The 20,928-nt window shown below is 37.7% G+C and overlaps 1 protein-coding gene across 1 annotated transcript in view; it reads right to left on the bottom strand.

Annotated features, from left to right (window-relative positions):
* The window catches only part of tenm4 (teneurin transmembrane protein 4), a gene marked incomplete at its 5' end in the record, with an annotated part of 174,702 nt that overhangs the window by 87,104 nt on the left and 66,670 nt on the right, over positions 1-20,928 (bottom strand). The window contains 5 exons of the mRNA XM_081371629.1: positions 1,043-1,243; positions 6,402-6,596; positions 8,286-8,387; positions 16,353-16,569; positions 20,166-20,380. Of these exons, the coding sequence (XP_081227755.1) occupies positions 1,043-1,243; positions 6,402-6,596; positions 8,286-8,387; positions 16,353-16,569; positions 20,166-20,380 (930 nt within the window). The remainder of the gene's footprint in view (positions 1-1,042; positions 1,244-6,401; positions 6,597-8,285; positions 8,388-16,352; positions 16,570-20,165; positions 20,381-20,928) is intronic.

The raw sequence follows: 20,928 nt of genomic DNA, 5'->3' as shown, positions 1-20,928 counted from the left end.
AGTTAGTTGACTTACTTGTCCGAGGTGTGTAGCTGAGCCAAAGAGAGTGATCCAGACTTTAGTTTCAGACGTTCAGCAAGCCCAGCTCTGTATTAACCCTTCGGTGTTCATTTGTAACGTTACATCCAATTATTGAGCAATTGTTATGCTTCGCTCGCTCAAAAGCCATGATATCTCTCGTGGACAAACTAAAATCGCGCGCGCGCGCGTTCCTACTTCCTAGCTAATTTTCTCATGGGCGGAAAATATTCTCTGGGCGGGCAAAGCAGAGACAGGGGAGGTAACATTCCTCCTTATGACGTCACAAGGAGGAGATTCAAGATCAGCGCGATTGAGCCTCCATTTTCTCAAAGGCAGAGAAAGATAGCAAAAGCTCGATTTACACCGATTGAAATTTCTAGAAACTTGGGGACCATATACAGGCTAGGGGAACTCATATTAATGTTAAAAAACCTCAGAAAGTGAAAATTTCATGTCATGGGACCTTTAAATGATTATTAAATCAAAGGCCAAGAAGAATATATATATATATATATATATATAGAGTCAAGACTAAAATCTAGTTAAAGATGAAAACTTAACCAAAATCTCCCTTTATTTTTGTAAAAAAACAACAAAAAAAAACATTTTACAGACAGCAACTTTACAGAATGCAGCACAAGTCTCATCTACAAGCGTTCATGCTTGCGGTTGCCAGATCTCAAGAGTTCAAGCTTTTGTGTTAAAAGAACACATTTTCTGTCCGTGTTTTACTTCAATCTGGCAACTGTTTACTACTTTCAATCTGACAACCATGGTTAAATAAAATAAAATAACAAATAAAAATAAAATAAAATTGAAAAATAAATATTAATAAATACTATCATAGTATATGAAAAATATCAAACCAACACTGATTGGTGCACACAAATGAAAATAACTAAATCGTTTTTCCCTCTGTTCATTTAGTTAAAACAATAATAAGCTAAATAAATAAATACAAAGTAACAAGGCAGTGAACACAACAGCATAGGGCATTTCGTCATTCCGCCACTGTACTGACCTGTGGAGCAGTCGTGACCGGTCCAGTTGGGGTCACAGTTACAAGTGTTGGTGTCAGCCAAGAAGGCCCCGTGTCCCGAGCACTGCTCCATACATGAAGCACGTGGACTTTCGCATCCAGGACCTCCCCAACCTACAAAACAGTGGCACTCTCCACGTACACAGACACCTCTCCCTGAGCAGGTCGGGTCCAGGCAGTCCACTGCACAAAAACACACAGAACACACAGCACAGGTATTCAGTAACTCATTTTCCACATAGCTAATTCAAAGCAGAAATCAAAAGTAAAAATACATCAGAAGAGCCATTTCCCATCAGACCAAACTCATCATCAAAGACAAGCGCACTATATCTAACTTGCATGCATTCACATCAAACTGTCATAGCTCAGTGTCCCCCTCTGTTCATCTTCCTTTCATTGCGCGACTCAGGCCTTAGTCATCCATCCTATAGACCAAAAAGGAAGGACTCTAGAGGTTTAGCTCTTGTAGCAGAGAGCGCGCAGCATGCCCAGCCGCGTCTGAGGAGGCCTGACACTTCTAAAAACCCTGAGAGCAACAGGATTTACAAACGGTCAAATTAAATGACAGCATTCGCTGTCGTGCAGTAAACTGGCAGGTGGGAAGAGTGTTGCTCTCTCTCTCTCTGACTTCTCAAGCTGGTGGTAATGAGATTTCCTCCCAGCGCCGGGAAGGGAAAAGACTGGCGCGGTCGGAGCATGTTCTGCTAAATTGAAAAGCGATGCTGGATGTGGTCCCCCCCACTTACTGTGAACCCAAAACCAAGCGTGACAGAATGCAAACAAGGACACCTACAATGGCCCATGGGCAAAAAACTCAGCTTCCTGTACCCACGTTACTCTTAATTCATTTCTAACCCTTGTTGAAGAATGAACTGGGATGTTCTTAAAATAAAGTAAAAACTTTTGCAGTTTTTGCAACCCATTTGACAAATAGGAATGACATACGCGAAAACCGATGTAGGGTTGCACACTGTTTAGAACTGAGAATGCCTTTGAAATTCTAATTCAATTCCAGAATTTGACTTAAGGTATAGCAAATAGAATGCACAACAGCAATTTGAATTTAAATGTAACAAAGTAAAAAACTGAATTAATTCAAATTCAAAAGAATGTATATGTCATTCTTAACTAGAAAACTAGTTGAAACTTTTTTATGTTAGATAGAACGATAGCATGCTAAAACGAGCGAATACATACAAACAAACCATACAATGCTAAAACAAACCAAACAATAGAATGTTAGAACAAACAATACAATGCCAAAACCAAACAAACAATAAAATGCCAAAACCAAACAAACAGTAGAATGCTAGAACAACCAACAGAATGCTAAAACAAACTATACTGTAGAATCCTTGAATGAACAATAGAATGTTAACAAACAAACGATAGAATGCTAGAACAGAATGCTAAAACAATCAAACAATAGAATGCTAGAATGAACAATAGAATGTTAACCAACAAACGATAGCATGCTAGAATAAACAACAGAATGCTAAAACAAATAAACAATAGCATGATAGAATGAAAAATATAATTTTAAAACAAACGAAGGATAGAATGCCAAAACAAATAAACAACAGATTGCTAGAATGAACAATTGAATGTTAAAACAAACAATAGAATGCTTGAATGAACAATATAATGTTAACAAACGGTAGAATGCTAAAACAAACAACAGAATGCTAAAACAAACAGAAGCATGATAGAACAAAAAATAGAATGTTAAAACAAACGAAGGATTGAATGCTAAAACAAATAAACAACAGATTGCTAGAATGAACAATTGAATGTTAAAACAAACAATAGCATGCTTGAATGAACAACAGAATGTTAAAGGGTCATTTCACCCATTTGAACATTGTTTTTTATTTAAAGTGGGTCATATATGTAGTCGAAATGTAAAATAATTTTTGAATTTGGTGCCTTCGTGACCGAGAAAAGACAAAAAATAACTTCAGAACGCATTTGTATGAAAGACAACAACTCCCACAATGCACCACATTGCACAGCTCCGCAAGCCACTCCCACTAATCCAGAAAGCGCATATCTGCCTATAAGAGAAATCACTCTTCCGTCTACAAGGCTAGCTACTACCAGAGCTTGAAATTCATTTCACATTCACACAAAATGTCTAGTTAGTTGGCGAACTCATATAGTGCATTACTCCTCCTTTGTATTTCTTTCGAAAAGGTGAATTATTGCATGGTACCTGGATGTTCAGTCAGAACATATGCGGTGCGAAACTAGGATAGTTCACAACACAAACGTCCGTGTCCTCGTCTGATTCAGAGATTTCGTCCAGGAGAAATTGTCATCGTTGAAATTCTTTGCCGCAGACGGACTCTATCTCTGTGTTCGTAGCGGTTCGTAGCTGCATTGTGAGATCACCGGCGCCACCAGTCCGCCCTAACTCGAGCCAGTCCGGGCTCCTCGTCCGCGGCAGGCAGGTCTTCTGCCTCGGCTGCTCTTCGCTATAATGCGGCTTGTAAAGGTAGCCACAAACACCTGATTCAAGCATCCGACTTCCGAAATCCTCTTCTTCTATATCATATTGAGCACTCTCCTCCGCTATTGTCATAACTTTACATCTGTCTCCACAGCGCCTGTTAGCTTAGCTTCAAACAAGATGGAGGATATTGCTTTCAGTTTCAGAGAGTAAAGTCCCACCCACTGATCTGTAATAGGTCTGTAGCGTGAGCGCGCCCCACCCTGGGAAAGATGAGAAACTAGTGTCTGTAGTCTTAACAGAAATCCCCCCCTCTAACACTTCCTCCTACAATGACGCAAAATGACGATTTTTGCGTCATTGTAGGAGGAAGTGTAAGAGGTAAATAACAGATTTCTCCCGTCTCAGGGGAAAATGAGAGAGTGTTGCACGACCATTCAATAGTATGACTGGGTTTCTAACAATGCAAAGCTTAATGCAAATGGGTGAAGTGTCCCTTTAACAAACAAATGATAGAATGCTAGAACAAACAACAGAATGCTAAAACAAACAAACAATAGCATGATAGAATGAAAAATAGAATGTTAAAACAAATAAACAACAGATTGCTAGAACGAATGATCTTTGAAAGGCTAAAACGAACAAACAGACATATGATAGATTGCTAGAAGACTAGAAAAGAATAAATGAACAAATAAATACATAAAGTTAATTTATTTTATCATATTTAATAACCAATTGTGGACAAACACAATTTTTTTAAATGCATTTATTTGATATTTCTTTAAATTACTATTCAGTAAATGTGTCTTATTGTCATTCCAATTCATATTTCTGTGGGTATGGCCTATTCAAATTCCAAATCATGAACTAATTTAAAAAATAATAATAAGTAGAAACAGTAATATTGTGATATATTACAATTTAAAATAACTGTTTTAAATTTTTTAATATATTTTTTTAAAATGTAATTTATTGCTGTAATGTAAAGCTGAATTTTCAGCATCTTTACTCCAGTCTTCAGTGTCACATGATCCTCATTCTATTAGAATTATCATTCTAAATGCTGATTTGCTGCTCGAGAAACAATTCTTATTATTATCAATGTTTAAAACAGTTTTGGCTCAATATATTTCTGTGGAAATCATGATTTTTTTTTTTAGATTTCTTGATAAATAAAAAGTTAAAAAGAACAGCATTTATTTAAAATAGACTTTTGTAAAAAAATCACTGACACTTTTGTATTAATTTCATTGGGAAAAAAATCTTTCCGCCTCCACAACTTTTGCACGGTACTGTATAACTATGTGGAAATGAAGGTGTGAAACCAGAATGTGCCCTCACAGATGGCTAACATGAGGCCAGCTGGGACATGATGGGAAAGGAGGGATGGGGTCGCTACATTGCCGACTCCCTTTACCATGACACAAATGGGTGGAGAGGCCGTTCCTATAGATGAGCAGGAGTTCGGGTCTCTTAGCAGATGGTTTGGGCACAAGGCACAGGGATCATAGGCTAAATGACAAGAGCCTCTCTCCTGGCAATTAATCATCACCGCCTGAAGGTCGCGGCGAAGAAAGGTAGAACCGTTAAAGGGCCAGCGTCGGCATTCTCTTCCTCAACGGCCAACGGTGAGACCCGAAATAGAATTGCCGGGGGTCAGAAGAGTCAGACCATACCATTTGTCAAAATCGCACACATCATTTTTCATCTTCAAATGAGAGCCTTCAAAAACTGCCAAGCACAATGGCTACTTTAATCTTATCTCTTCACAGCTTGGTCGCCCCTGTCGTCGGGCTGCTGTAGTCTCCGTTCAGGCTTCTCAGTGCAAATTTGACTTATTGGATCTTGACCCAAATGAATTGTTCTTCTCTTAATGGATTGCTTTGGACCCTCAAAAGTATACATAATGCATGTGAAGGAGCGAGGAGAATTCCTAGGCGAAACGAGACGAGTCAGATACTTATGGGCCTGCTCGAAAACTCGAAGGTCATGTACGCCCATCTTAAATATTCAGAAGGGTACTTATGCATACTAAAAAAGGCCAAGACGGGCCTCTTTCTCCATTTCTGTGTGATTTGGTGCATAAAAATTGGGCGTATAAAAAAAGAGGGGCAACGGCAACACTAAAATAGCTCATAATGTATTGCAGATTGTATAATGGTGCGAGGCTGGTGATATTACGTATACACTACCGGACAAAAGCTTGAAAGTTTTCTATTGTACAGTATTTAAAATGTAATTTATCCCTGTGATCAAAGCTGAATTTTCAGCATCATTACTCCAGTCTTCAGTGTCACATGATCTTTCAGAAATCATTCTAATAGGCTGATTTGCTGCCCAAGAAACATTTATTATTACTATCAATATTGACAACAGTTGTGCTGCTTAATATTTTTGTGGCAACGGTGATTCTTTTTTTCCTGATTATTTGATGAATAGAAAGTTCAAAAGAACAGCATTTATTCAAAATAGAAACCTTTTGTAACATTATAATATGTCTTTATGTCACTTTTGATAAATTGAATGCATCCTTACTTTCTTAAAAAAAAAAAAAATCCCTTTTTTAAACCTTACCTAACCCAAACTTTAAAATGGTAGTCTATCAGTATCCAGCAGCAAAAACTGTTTTCAACATTAATAATAAGAAATGTTTCTTGAATCAGAATATTAGTATGATTTCTGAAGGATCATGTGACACTGAAGACTGGACTTTTTATTTATTTTTTTTTGTTAAGAATGCAAACTTCTTTCAAAAACATAAAAAAATAAATACAATTTTTTGACCAGGAGTGTATATTGGCTAGAATTTTTTTTCCCCTCCAAATTTTTTGAGAATACTATCAAAAAAAGATTTAGTTTTTTTTTTTTTTTCATATACTCTGGTACCTTCTTCGCAGTTCTCCCCTTTGTAGCCTGGATTACAGATGCAAGTTCCCACAATGCATGTGCCATGTCCGCTGCAGGTTATGTCGATGCACTGGTTAGTAGGAACATCACATTCGGATCCTTTCCAACCGCTGTGACACATGCAGCGGCCTTTGAGGTACTGACCGTTCCCACTGCAAAGCACCGGACAGGACGCTGGAAAGAATACACACATACACAACATGTCACAGAGCTGCCAAATGTAGCTTGGGCTGGCCTGCTGGACTCAACTCATGTCTGTGTGAAAATCAATATGAGCACTGCAGCAAAAGCTACAGTAGTAAAAGTCCGTGAAACCACATCGATTCAGAAGTTTTATGTATGAACAAGGGATTTCTGAATAGCGAATGATCAGAGACTAGAATACACAAGAAACATGCAAACAGCAGTGAGAGAACAGAATTCAAGTATGAAAAATCAATGTTGAAGTGACGGGGCACAAGAGAACCAATTTTTCCCCCCTTGATGTCTGCTAAAATACCACAGTTACAAGTGACTACACTTTTTGTTCTCATGAACCCTAAAGCATACATTTTGAATCGATATATAAGGAAAACAAATCTCTTAACTAATGCTGTAAACTATGGGAGTCAGTTGTAGCCTACTAGGCTTCATTAGCCTACTATAATATTGAAGGTAAAAATTAACTGATTTGTATACAAACACTTAAATTACACTTATTTATTTTTATAATAATAAAGTTATATGAAATATAAACATTTAAATGGTGGCTGTCAGAAAAACTTGCCAGATTTATTCAAACATGCATTAAATATTGAAGAACATTAAAAATTATAATGAATTATTTGTTACTTAGTAACAAAGCACAAATATTATTGCGATTTATTGGATGGGATGCGCGCTACAATGTTCCATTCATTCATCAACTGAAAACAGGATGACTTGCCTAATCGATTCTTGGGATTTAAGAATCGATATTGGTTCGTAAAAATGAGAATCGATTAAAATCGAGAAATCTATATTTTTTTACCCAGCAATATATATATAGTATTTTAATGTCTTTGCATATGAAGCACTTTTAATTCAATATACCGCGTTCATTTAATTAATTATTTATGGAAAAAAATTACGCGTTACAGTTATCAACCCATTTACCGCAGACCTACGTACAGTAGGTCATCTTACATTGTATACCGTTGATTGATGATGAACATGAAGCATTAATTTTATAATCTCAGAGCATCACACAACAGTGTTTAATTTCTAAATGAATACACGTTTTGAGCGAATCAATCGGGCAAACCAATGATTCAATGACTTACTCATTTAGACAATTACCGCCACCTACAGGCAGTTTTAGTTTCTTATTTAGAGTATCATTTAATTACAACAAAAATATTTCATTTCTCCATATTAATAAAAAACCCATTAAAGGAATAATTTACCCCAAAATATCAATTCTGTCATCACTTACCCACCCTGTCCGTTAAGGCCTAAAAGTTTATTATGAATTCTATGTTGAATTAAACAAAATATATATATATATATATATTTTTTTTTTCTGAAGCTACTTTTTGCAATGTCTATTTGATGCTTTTCTTATTTAACACAATAATGACTTTAAATGATCGTTTGGGGGTATTTTCACAGCCAAGTTTGATGTGCGATTAATGTAATTAATTTGATTACAAATTTGAACAGCTTGACAGCATACATACATACATACATACTGTATATACATACACAAACACATGATTATATTAGTAAGAAACAGAAAATGCGTGTGTGACAGAGAAAGTGAAGCAGAAATGATTGCAGGGATGAAAGACCAAAAGTAATAAACAGAAAAGTAGGCTAATGGAGGAGTAGGTAAACAAATCTCACCTCTGCTGCAGTCGGGTCCTCTAAAGCCAGGAAAACAGTGGCAGTTTCCAGCCACACAGTCTCCATTCCCAAAACAGTTACTAGGACAGTCATCGATAGAGTCTGCAAGAGAATGTCATCAATGTTTGTCAGAATGACGCACACATTCATCAGTGCTTCACCTGCTGGATTTAGTTTATTCTCTTTCCCTAAAGAATGTGGTGCAAAAAGCTTAATTTCCTGTTGTACTCTACGTTCCGTTTCAATTTTAAAGAGGTCATATGAGGGGGGATCAAATTTTCCGTGATCTTTCAAAATATGAGTTCGCTATGAAAACATACTGTAACTTTCAGAACTCAAAACTCTATCCCCAGGCCAATTAATGAAACTAAGCATGAAAAACAGCTCAAAGACGGAACTGATATTAAAGTGTTGTTACTTATTAAGATTTAAGAATAATAACAGAGGTTGCTTACATGGAGGTGATTTTTTTTTCATATGTTAAAATACAAGTGTAAACACTTTCAAATCACATTTTGTTTGATCGTCCCGATCAGTCCAACATAGGAATATTGGTTCAACCAATGTGGTGAGTTTAAAGCAGAGTTATATATTTGCCTGACCGATGGCAGAGAGGGGTGTGTTCAGGGAAATGTCAAAATGTTTGCAATTTTAAAGCTGCCGTCAGCAACATTTTTTTGATCCTATAGAGAGCCTAAGTCCCTCCCCTTCCGGTCGACCACCATGGGACCTTATTTCGGAAAAATATTGTATGGTAGTCAATGGCGAGAGACAACAAATATTTTGATCTCGTTTGAATTGTGCCCTGATTTACACATATGATGTTTGTCAATTTAAAAGATACATTTTAAAGTCAAGAAAGTCGCAGTTTGATGTAAAACTGCTGAGGTATAAGACTGTGAAAATACGTAATTAGAAAGACTACAAACCCAGAAGGCGCACATGCGACGTCATACCTTTTCTCTCAATGAATGAAGCTAACTTTACTGAAGCTAACGTCTGTCATTTTTTCTATAGTCTTACATTATAATCGTAACGTTACGCCGTCATGCCTGAGTGTTGAGCCAGAATACACACATACGAGCAACGGATCTTGTGACGTACATAGTGCGAGACGAGAGATGTAGTTCATTGAGCGATTTTCACATAAAACTAAACGTTACTCTTCTGTTTTATGACAAACTGCGACTTTCTTGACTTTCATAATTACCTTTTAAATTGACAAACATCATATGTGTAGTTCAGGGCACAGTTCAGACGGAATAAAAAGATAAGTTATCTTTTGCCATTGACTTCCATACATATTTTTTAAGTAAGGTCCCATGAGCCGGAAGCGGACGGGCGGGACTTAGGCTCTCTATTCAGTGAAATCGACACTATAATCCGACAGAACAACATAAATAGGGTGGTTTTAGAAAAAAAAAACGAGCTTCTAACTCCACCTGGAGCGTGTTATTTGTTTTGCAAATATCCACCGCTCCCGGATCATCAGGTCCAATCAGCGCAGGGGGGGGGGGGGGGGTGAGATCTGACTGTCAATCACAGGTCGTGCACACGCCACAGATCCCCCCTCCCTCGCGCACGTTACAATATCACATGCACACGACATGCCTGAAGTTCGCCTGAAGATTGCATGAAGCGTGATGGCGGAGAGAAAATCTACTAACAAGCTTCCAATTCCTCGGTTATTGCTATCTATGGATAGATTAGCCAGGGCAGCCTACCTCCGAGTCCATGGTGTTGATCGATGCTGAAAAGACGGACGCGTTCACAGAAAATCAGGTACACACGCACTGACGAGCACGACCTCGATGCGAGGGTGCTCGCTGGTAGTGGGGGAGGGGCATGAGAGTTGTGAACATTCGAAATTTTGGCTAAGTCGACCCAATCTGCCAGACTTGCCGACTGCAGCTTTAATAATGCAAAAATAGTGACACAAAAATCACCTTTAAGCTCAACTAATATTATAACAGAATTTGTTTTACAAAATGTATGTATGGTAGCCAATAAACGAAAAGTGATCGTTTTCAAAAACAATTCAAATCAAGTACATGTATAAAAAAAAGCATTACTTTTTCCATAAATATGAGTAAACAAAGTGTGACATTTTCTGTTAGCCAGCAGGTCTAAGGTGAAGTGGAACTCAATTGGAGCCACTTGATGAATTTACTTCAGTCTAATGAGGAACTCTCTGTAATTACTGTTGCCGCTTTTGTGACACGGCAATAACATTGACCATTGCAAAAACCAACATGAGTGCATGACACATCCAGTGACACGGCTAATGGAAATTCCATCTAACACACTCCTTCAGTGAAGCGTGCTAATTTAAATGCGAGGAATGTCGACATGTCAATTACAAGATTCCTGACTTAAGTAGGAGTATATATAAAAGGGGTTCATTACAGATGGCGGATATATTAGACAGACTCCTGGTGCGAAGAAGTGGTGCTTGATTCTTGGTAGACATCGTCTGTTCACACTTACAGCAATCTAGAACCATTTAGATAACTGTCTTAAGTGATCAAGGCATCACAGATTTAAAACTCATGAATATTAATTAGTTTGTCCATAAATATGCAAAAAGGGTCTATATAATAAATGGATACACAGATCAGGTCTGTAATAGAGTAAGTACTCCAAACAGTACGTCTAAACTGCAATCATTCTTGATGACCGATTAAAGTCCTCAAGTGGACTTTTTATTTGATAACCTCATTGCTACATCTGCTGCTGTCTGTCCCGGGATTCTGTAGCTTAGTGGATAAACACATGGATCAACTACCAAATGCTAAGCATGAATCACTTTCTGCGACTGATAACAACTGCAACGGAGGGACAGAAGAGCATTAACAAATAAACAAACAAATTTGTGCTAGATCGTCACTTGTTATAAAAAAAAAAAAAGACAATTTTTGAGAATTGGAACAATTTCCTCTGTATTAGATATATCATTCCATAAAGCGGTGGGGACAAATTTGCCCATTGTGAACTTAAATGACGACACACAGTAAATTAACTGACGTGATAAACTTCCGTTTTTGTACTGAGGCAAATCCACACACAATTCAGTACAGCTGAAATCAGACGCAACCTGAATTAAACATGAAATAGCAGTGAAAAATATTCCCTCTCTAAGGATCCCCGCGAGTCTCTGGTGCGCCTGTGGTTGAGCTCTCTCGACAAAGATGCTTTTGTGCCGGACAAAGGGCTGGAAATGTGAGCCCGGACACAGCCTTCCCCTTCCTCAAGAGAGTCAATCATCGCAGAGGATGCAACAGACGGGAAGCTGAACGGAGGGAAGGGGGGAGAAAAGAAGGAGAGAGGGCGGTAACTAGACTGTGCCGCAGAGAATGTTTTTGACCGAATTTTAAAGGCACAAGTCTCCTGATGTGAGAGGAAAAGGCTGGCAGATTTGCCATCCCCTGGTACACCCGAGCCTATCAAGACATTGGTAGGGTGTTTGATGGCTTCCAGCCTCCATTTCTAAGCCTACGGCACATACAGGTCTCTCAAAAGCCTGTGGTGGCTATAGACAGGAGTGTATATGTGTATAGTACCCTAAAAATAATCAAGTCTTCGCCATTTGTATTTACCTCAACAGATACAATTATACACGAGATGGCTTTTTCGCTTCATATCTGTCAAGAAAGTCTCTACAATCTATCTCTCGCTGTGACTCTGTCACTCTCATGTAAAGCATTTTTGACACTACGGCTGATCTGAGTTCAGTACCTGCAGTCCAGACACTGCACTTCCCTTCAAAACTGTCACATATAATTCCATCTGTAAATCTGTGTCCAGATATGAATTTGAAAAAGGGTTCATATTTCTTCATGCTTTAAAGACTTTTATCAATGTCACACACGGAGAACACAAGAGTATTTATATATACGTTATAGTTATATTTCCCATACGAGCCATATAATTTCCATGCTATTAGTGGCACTGGGTGACTGCTGGGTGGATGCTTATTGTTTCAAATCAAAAACCTCCAGCTTCAAGTCTTTATGATATTCTGTTCTCAACATATGGCTCGGGTTTCTCAAATGTAAGTCTATTAGGTTTGTCAGCCATTTTATCATCCGCCCAAATAACGATTAAGACCTGTTTACACCCAGGTAAGTGTTAGGGCTGTCACTTTTGTGAAAAAATCCTGTGTTGTAAAATCGATTTTCCATGTCTAAAGACGTTTCCATTTTAAACGCCAAATATGGGCAAATCCACGGACAACTAACAGGCATTAGGACGAACGTAAAGAGGGCGCTTGAGACGCGTACATGTCAGCAAATATTCCTGATGATTTATTGGCGTGACAATGACAAACAGGAGTGCAACATTCTCGAAAAACAATAAGCAGAGTGGACTGCCATAGCATAAATGAAAAACATTACCTCAGTCTTCAACATGTCTGTGTTTACGATTAGAAATGTCAAACAAATTTCGCCTAAGTAGGCGATTGTAGACCGTAGCCCGAATCTGTATCTGTATGCATGAGATTGTCTGATAACCGGCAGAATTCACAGTTTTGTAGTAAAAAGACACACAATATGCAGAAGTATAATTTGCTGTTATGCGTGTTTGTCAGAGCCTGCAGTTGCTGTGTGACGCGCGTTCGCTGCGGGCGTATCGTGACGAGCTGGACGCACTCTGAGATCGTTAAAATCGATTCCCCATTTTCGTTTTCGAAACTTGCGTTGGTTGGTCCGATTGATTGTGCAATTGATTTTCGAACGTAAAGTGACAGCCCTTGTAAGTGTTTATCATAAAAATGTGATAACTCGCTGAATGTACTGTAGGTGTTGCTGCACAGTTTTCCATTTCTGACACCAGCTTGTCGCAGAGAAGAAAGAAGCCAAACAGTGTTTACATGTTTTATGTAACAGCAGTTGTTCTGGGCATGTGACCTAAAACGCAACTCTTACGGGTTGCCCAGTTTTCTTTCCAGTGCAATAGAACTTAGAAATTTAGAGCTAAAACGGTCCCATTGATGGCATGCAAACATTTGTGTTGGTCCGAACAGATGAATTAACATCAACTGATTCAAATTAAATCATTTTTGGCGCTGGATTTTCTCAACAAACATTCGCCTTGGAGTGAAACTGCGGTTTAACTCCAAATATAAGCAATAGTAATGATTACACACATCACCTTTGGTCTCTTGAACTGATCTGACATTTGCTCTTGTTTACTGTTGTCCTTGGCTTCAATCTGTGATAAATATCTAATATTAGAATTGTTGTTGAAGGCCTGTCGGCTACTCTGAAGGCCGCGGGACCAGAGCAATCAGGAATAGACGTGACTGCCACAGCAAGAGACACATCCTTGATAACTTTGACAACAGAAGACCACATGGCGGGGACAAATGAGACTGTGTCGCGCATGGGACGGATACCATAGCTCCGTAATGAGGAGTCATGAGAATTATGGTGAGAGAGGCAAAAAAAAAAAGAAAAAAAGAAGGAAACAAAAATAGAGATTCACAGAGAGAGAAAGAGCAAGAACAATAGAGATATTCAACTTTAGGTCCCTTATGGACCACGGCATATGTGTACTCGGAGGAAATCTGTATTGCTCAGAGGTTGCTCTTCTAGCTCTAGGAGATTTCATTGAGATGTCAAGTCTATAAAATGAATGCGGATTGTATAGTATTATTACATTCGCCTTGGAAGACTGTTATAAGAAATGTTCATTTTGAAATCTGACTTTTGATTGCACAGTTTGAAACAATGACAAGATAATTTCAGGAACTCTAAATATGTCATGTGTGATTACCAAGGTCTGAGATGCAGGAGACTTAAGAGTCTCCATTTGCAATATATTTAATCTCACTGCAATCTATGAGAGACAAATAGAAATATTAAAAATCTCTTTGCGATTTCTTTTGTATTATTCACATAAATGCATAAAGGAATAATATTACTGAAGTGTGCACCATTAGTGACCAACTGTCAAAATGTCTTATTTTAATGTCTTTTGTTTCCTGAACAGTTCCCCGGCCACGATTGGTCAAGACAAACATAGAGCCACACCCCAATCTCACACCACTGGTTGAGCCTGTGCCATTGGCCAGGAAGCCAAAACAAAGTGTAATGTTTTGAAAAAGCCTCAGTGACAGTGTTTACTAAGGGCTTATTCAGTGTTTCTGTACTGAAAACCGGGTGCAGTTTGAATCCCGCTGAGGGTCGCCATCCACCTGACATACTTTCTTTCAGTCTTTCTCACCCTCTCAATCTCCTTGTTCTTCACCCACCGTCTTTGGCCCTGAACCACAGGTGGCCAACAAACTCCCAATGGAGGTTGAATTCAAGAGCACCGAACACATGATAAACAGACTGGCTCTTTCTCTCCTCATCTTCTGCCACACTAAACCACCATGTCATGTCTCGTATATATAAGGTATCGTATTCCATCCTTGCTGGGGGTGATAGGGCGCAGTGCCGTCTTTCCCCCGATGAACTTGAACTGCAGAAATGGATGTGTGGCAGACACACTCGCATTGATCGACAGGTTGGCAAACCCCTCCACCCTGCCGTCGCAGATGGACCATGGCCCAGGAGCGTTTAATTAAAGAGCATGTGAGAACAGCTCCCAGCTGCCACCTCTATGAAAGCTGAAACCTCACGACGGCCTCAAGCTCTGCCCTCCCTCCTGATGCACTCATGCTAATCAAAGCCGCTTTCAGGATGCGGAATGGAAAGGACAAAATCAAAATCGCCTCCATCAAGCATGGCAAAGGATGGAATGGCAAAGTCTTTCACAGCAAAAAAAAAAAATGCACGTGAATGTGATCAAATAATGACCAATAATATGCATGGGGGAACGGAAGGGTCGTCAATCAGAAGCTTTTAATCAAGGCCACTGTGTTCTATGCAAATAGACAGCAATTGGGAAGCGGGATTTGCTGGGAGGCACTCAAAAACTAACAAGAGTCTTACGAGCCATCAGTGAAGAACACACGCAGGCATAGAGAAGCACCGCTCATTTCCGCAATCTTTCTTATTCAAATCTACCTTGATTACCCTGTAGAAGTCTAGGCCGGCTGAGATAGCAATGCAAAAAAAGGGGAATATCAGTGATGGTAGGCTCTGACAAGTAACGCAGTGCAGGTGAAGATTTCTAGAAACGCCTTATTTAGTTTGGGGGAAAAATGTTGGATAATTTTGGCCGGGATTGTCTGTCAAAGCCATATCAGTTCTAAGATTGTTTAGGCTTTTGATGACTACACAGAATTGAGAACGTAGTTTCAATTTGGAAAAATGATGACCTTTCCTTATATTGTCCATAACATGGTGACATATGCCCTATTTGGTGGATAATCTCAAGGTGGAGATTGTCGGTCAAAGTCATTTTTGGTTTCGTTGGTTGTTTTGGCTTGCAATGGCTACATGAATTTAGAACACTGGTTGGCTGCAACCTAAGTGGCCACCTGTCCTTATATGTCCATTTCATGGTGACTTGGGCCATATTTGGACGTTAACTGACTGAAATAGGAACATGAGGTCGATGATTTTACTGCCATCTGATTACAAGATCGACCCAAAAGAAAATCTACAGATGAATTACTTACTATTTTTTTGACCAACAAAAAGGTCGTGTGGGTATCTGATTTCTTTCTGGATCAATATTTCTGAGGTTTACGAGGAAATCATTTTCGAAATCTGGACTACTAATGGACTACTATTTCATCAGAAAAATGCATGCTTTAGATATCTGTTTGAAATTAACAACACAAATAAAATTACAAAGTCAATCCCATTCCAGTGAATGGGAAATGAAAGAAAAAGAAAATCAAGAGATTAGAAACTGTTATTGCAATGGCAGGTTTGCATGACACTGGTTTTCATTGGCGATGCCAAGTTGGAATATGTCACGTGCCCAAACATGTGTGAATCAGACTTCTGTGTTCATCAGAAAACATGGCTATTATCACTGAAGATCCATCCAAACATTCTTTTACATATTTCACATGAGAAGAAATTACCATTTGCACATTTAAATGTATCTTGCATTATTTGAAGATAAATTTTAAGCTATAGCGTCACTGCCATTTAATATCGTACTAACCGATTGCAGTTGTTAGAAAGGACACCTGCTCCGTCTCCTTCCCATCATTGTATACAGCCAAGTGCCAGATGCCCGAATCCATGTACTGTATAAAGCCTGTATCGTGACTAGTGAGTGGCAATAGGCTCCGCTGCTGGGCTGGAAAAGGCGGACCCTCGAGACCTGGAAACCCTTGCGACAGGAGTCGACGGCCATCCAACAGCTCCACAAAGTCAAACTGGAGACAAGGAGAGACAGACAGACCACAAACAAGCATTAGGACTGACACATGAGCCTTCAGGAGCTGATAAGTCCTACACGTTGGAGCCAACAGGAGCTGGTCTCTAAGGGCAGGTTGAGGCTGCGAGAACAGGACTAATGCTAGGTGTGAAGAGACAGCTGCTCACTGAACCAATTTATGCAAATTTATGTATTGAATCTCACACCTCAAACCTGTACAGTTTACCTCTAAATCGTGTCATAAAACATTTAGGAATCATTTTTGTTGCAACAAAAAACAAAATGTTGAAAAATAAATTATGGTAGTTTTTTTTTGTTATTGTTGTACTGCCTTTTATTTATGCTGATTTTAATATCATTGCTTATGTTTATATAATTACAATATTACAAAATATTGCAAAAAAATATCAGTAATGATCATCATGATAATCCTCATTTGTATTATTTTATTTTAACTAACTATAATTCTATAAATAACAGAAATAATAAAAAAATAATTAAATAAAAACAACAAAAGAGGTTTAATTTTCTTTACATTCCTGTTCCAAAGTTTGGTTTCGATAAGATTTTAATGTTAGAAAGAAAATTCCACAAAAATACAGTAAAACAATAATATTATGGAACATTTATATAATAAAATAGATGTTTATGTTTAAATGTATTTCTGTGATGTCAAAGCTGAATTGAGTCACACGTTCCTTCAGAAATCATTCTAATATGCTGATGTTCATTTCTTATTATCATCCATAGATATAAACACTAGATGTCGCCTTGGGGTTCTAAACATGCGTCAAAACCGCCGCCATCTTTGAACAGGGGTCTTGCCATATGAAGTAGCTAGGTAACGCTGCTATCTCCGCCTATACTTCGATTTTATGGATGATACCGGACTTTTGTGCTGCGTATGGATGTTCACACGAACGAAATCTAAACCAGACAGCATGGGATTACATTTACTCTGTGGATGGTAGTAGTCAAGTTGTTTTTTTATAAGTTCAGTGTACATTTCTCTGCTTGGAGGAAGAAAATGAACTGTGATTCTCGCACAGCTAATGAACTGTGAATATTCTTTAGATATTATTTGAAATAACTCTTGTGTTTAAAATGTACAATATGCAGGAGTTGATCCTCAATACCCATTTTTGGCTGCATGTGCTGTGTTGTTCCTAACTTTTGATTTTTTACCGATTGTACTCAAACCTTTTAATAACAAAATAAAAAAAAAACCTGTAAGTACAGTCCTAATAGTATGCTGGTCCTCTCCCTGTCAATCTTCAAACAGTACATCCATGATTATTATACATAGAATTCCGCAAATCTTATGTATGTGTGCGTTTTGCACAAGGACAGTGGGCTCAAGGGCTTGTTTCTTTTCCTTGCAAACTGGGGATGGAGGTGTGGAAGGAGTCGAAGGACACTGAAATTTGTGAAAATGTCAACTGTTTAAAGCCTTTCTTTAAAGTGAATTTCGTTTTGTATAAATTGTATCTTAATTTTAATAAATTTTATTCATCAACAAATTGCTTGTTGATATAATCATGGAGGCGTCCGCGCGGTAACTTACTTATTGCACGTTAACTGGAGCGCATCTCATCCTAACTTAACGAAACTCAGCCTATGCCTCACACAGACATGAGAAATACATCAAATACACAAAGCTTGAATAGTCTTTAAACGAAATAATTTAAAACGAAAGAAAAAAGCTAGGCTACTCTCTGATTATGTAATCCATTATGTGCATTTCTCTCTCTAGGCGCGTTCACTACGGAGATGGCGATCGTCAACTTCATCTCTGCAGCCGAGTCGACACTGTCAGAAGTTTATTAATAAAAATCAATGCACGCGTCACCAGATTTACAAATGCACTTCTTGCTTGTTGCACGCACACATATTATGTCGAAATAACGAGATATTATGTTGAAATAACATTATTCTTAATAAAACATCTTTTAGAATATTTGATTGAATGCTGAATGTTGCGCTTGTTCAATTTAATAAAATAAAAAATTTAATTGTGATCATTAAAATAATTGAATATTAAATATTTAGTGGCCAAGTTTTGCTCATTTATATATGTATTATATAGCAATAGTTTATTCTAAGTTTACTCAAGTGGAAGAATGTGACTAATAAACGTAGGCCTACTAGCACTATGCATTATATTTTGAAAAAGAAGTAATTATCTTAATATCAAAACCTTAAATTTCCTCTGGACTCAATGATAAATACATGACTGACCGTTGGAACGAACCATAAAAACTAGAAAATCGCATTTCATGACGATTTATGGTGATTTTATTTCCGTTAGACCTTTGCCTACATTGACGCTGATGCATTAAAGAGGAGGGGCTCCCCTGTTCCAAGATGGCGGCTCTATTGACGCATTCGTTCCAATGAACTGCCGTATACAAGGCGACATCTAGTGTTTATATCTATGATTATCATCAATGTTGAAAACAGTTGTGATGCTTAATATTTTTTTGTGGAAACCATTATTAATTTTTTTCATGATTCACTGATGAACAGAGAGTTAAAAAGAACAGCATTTATTTGAAATAGAAATTTTGTAACATTATAAATGTCTTTACTATCACTTTTGATCAATTTAATGCATCATTTGCGAATAAAAACATTAATTTATACCCAAACTTTTGAACAGTAATGTATGTAAAATATAGTTTCCTATTTCTTTCTTTGTGGTATGACATATGACCTTGGCATTCTTGTTTGACAGTTGTTCATAAGCCAAATAAGAAATGTAGCCATAGCATAGCATTAAGACATAAATTGCAATAACAACTGAAGACTTTATTTTTCTCCTCATCAAACACATTATTCCTTACTGTATCTACACGTGCTATAAATGAACAGTCTTACAAAATAAATCTGTTTGCAGAAAATTGAAAAGGAGAAAAACTACTACGGTCTTGGAGTAATTTCCAGTGACACAATACCTCTGCACACAAATGAACCAAATCAATAACGAGAGGCAGAGATGCTCTGTGTTCGATACTATAATTAAGTGTCAGTTTATGTCAAAGCCTTTGAGATGAGTCTTTGAGACGATATGCAACAAAATGAAATGAAATCTTGGATAACCTATTGACAAATGATTGTGTGTTGGGGGAGACAAACAAATACAATTGGAATGATTCATTTTTGATTTTATTAAAAAAGCTCTGATACCTTTTAACGGAAATAGGATAAGCGTTTGTAAGGTCATTTTGTTGTTTCGATGTTAAAATACATATCAACACTTGTTCAACCAATGGTTTAGGTTTGGAGCTGGACTTTGTTTGACTAACGGCAGATGGAATGTTCTGGAACATCTAGTTCCACAGAATCTACACAATTCAGCTTTTTTTTTTTTTTAAATAGCGGTTAGCATGAATACACCATTTAAGACAAGTGGTTTTGATTCCGGACTGAAGTCTCTCGATCCTGTTCACCTCTTGTCCTAATATTTTTGTGTCATCTCTTTCTACTTTAATTATTAAAATGGAAAAACACAAACAAATATCCAAACATTTAAATGAAAAGGCATAATATACATTGTTTAGATTTTCATCTGAATAGACTAAGTTTCTGACCCACCTGTGTGTGCGACGGAGGCAGGCCTCTTCTCCCGTAGATCCCCACCAAGGCATCTTTACTAAGAGACACATTAAATTTGAGGTACATGGGGTGGTCGATGAAGACCTGCGACCTCCAGAAGATTCCAGGTGGGATCAGCTGAGCGGCTTTGCGGCCCACGTCTATCTCGCCCGTGTCTATGAAGCTGTCCTCCGGGAAAAAGCCATCTAGTTTACCTGTGGAAAATGAGATCTATCAGTCAGCTCGACGCCTCATATATCTACCATATGGTGCGAGGAGAGGGTCAGTGTACCGGGTGAATGACCCTCTTGCTGATTTTCCATCACATCAGGAAAAAAGAGCCACACTGACCATTGACCATAAAGCTGAAACTTCACTATACATGTACTAAAACTCAACATTTTGTGTTTGTGGGAGATATACATTTGAGTTTTTGTAAGTTTAATATAAACAAATTTTGCAATTTGCAATGGATTTTTAAAATGTTTTTTACTTATGTAGTGGTATGTATTAAAATATTTTTTTATATTATTTATATAATAATAATAAATGGGTTTAATTTATACAACATACTATACACAGATAGATAGATAGATAGATAGATAGATAGATAGATAGATAGATAGATAGATAGATAGATAGATAGATAGATAGATAGATAGATAGATAGATAGATAGATAGATAGATAGATAGATAGAGTATATAAAAATATTTGTATTAAAATCATACAATTAAAATAAAAAAATGGTCAATTCTAATCCA

The sequence above is a fragment of the Scardinius erythrophthalmus genome (genome assembly GCF_964197995.2).
Source record: "Scardinius erythrophthalmus genome assembly, chromosome: 7".
NCBI classification, from domain to species: Eukaryota; Metazoa; Chordata; class Actinopteri; order Cypriniformes; family Leuciscidae; genus Scardinius; species Scardinius erythrophthalmus.
The sequence above is the reverse complement of the archived record's forward strand: the minus strand, read 5'-3'. Positions and strand labels throughout refer to the sequence as shown.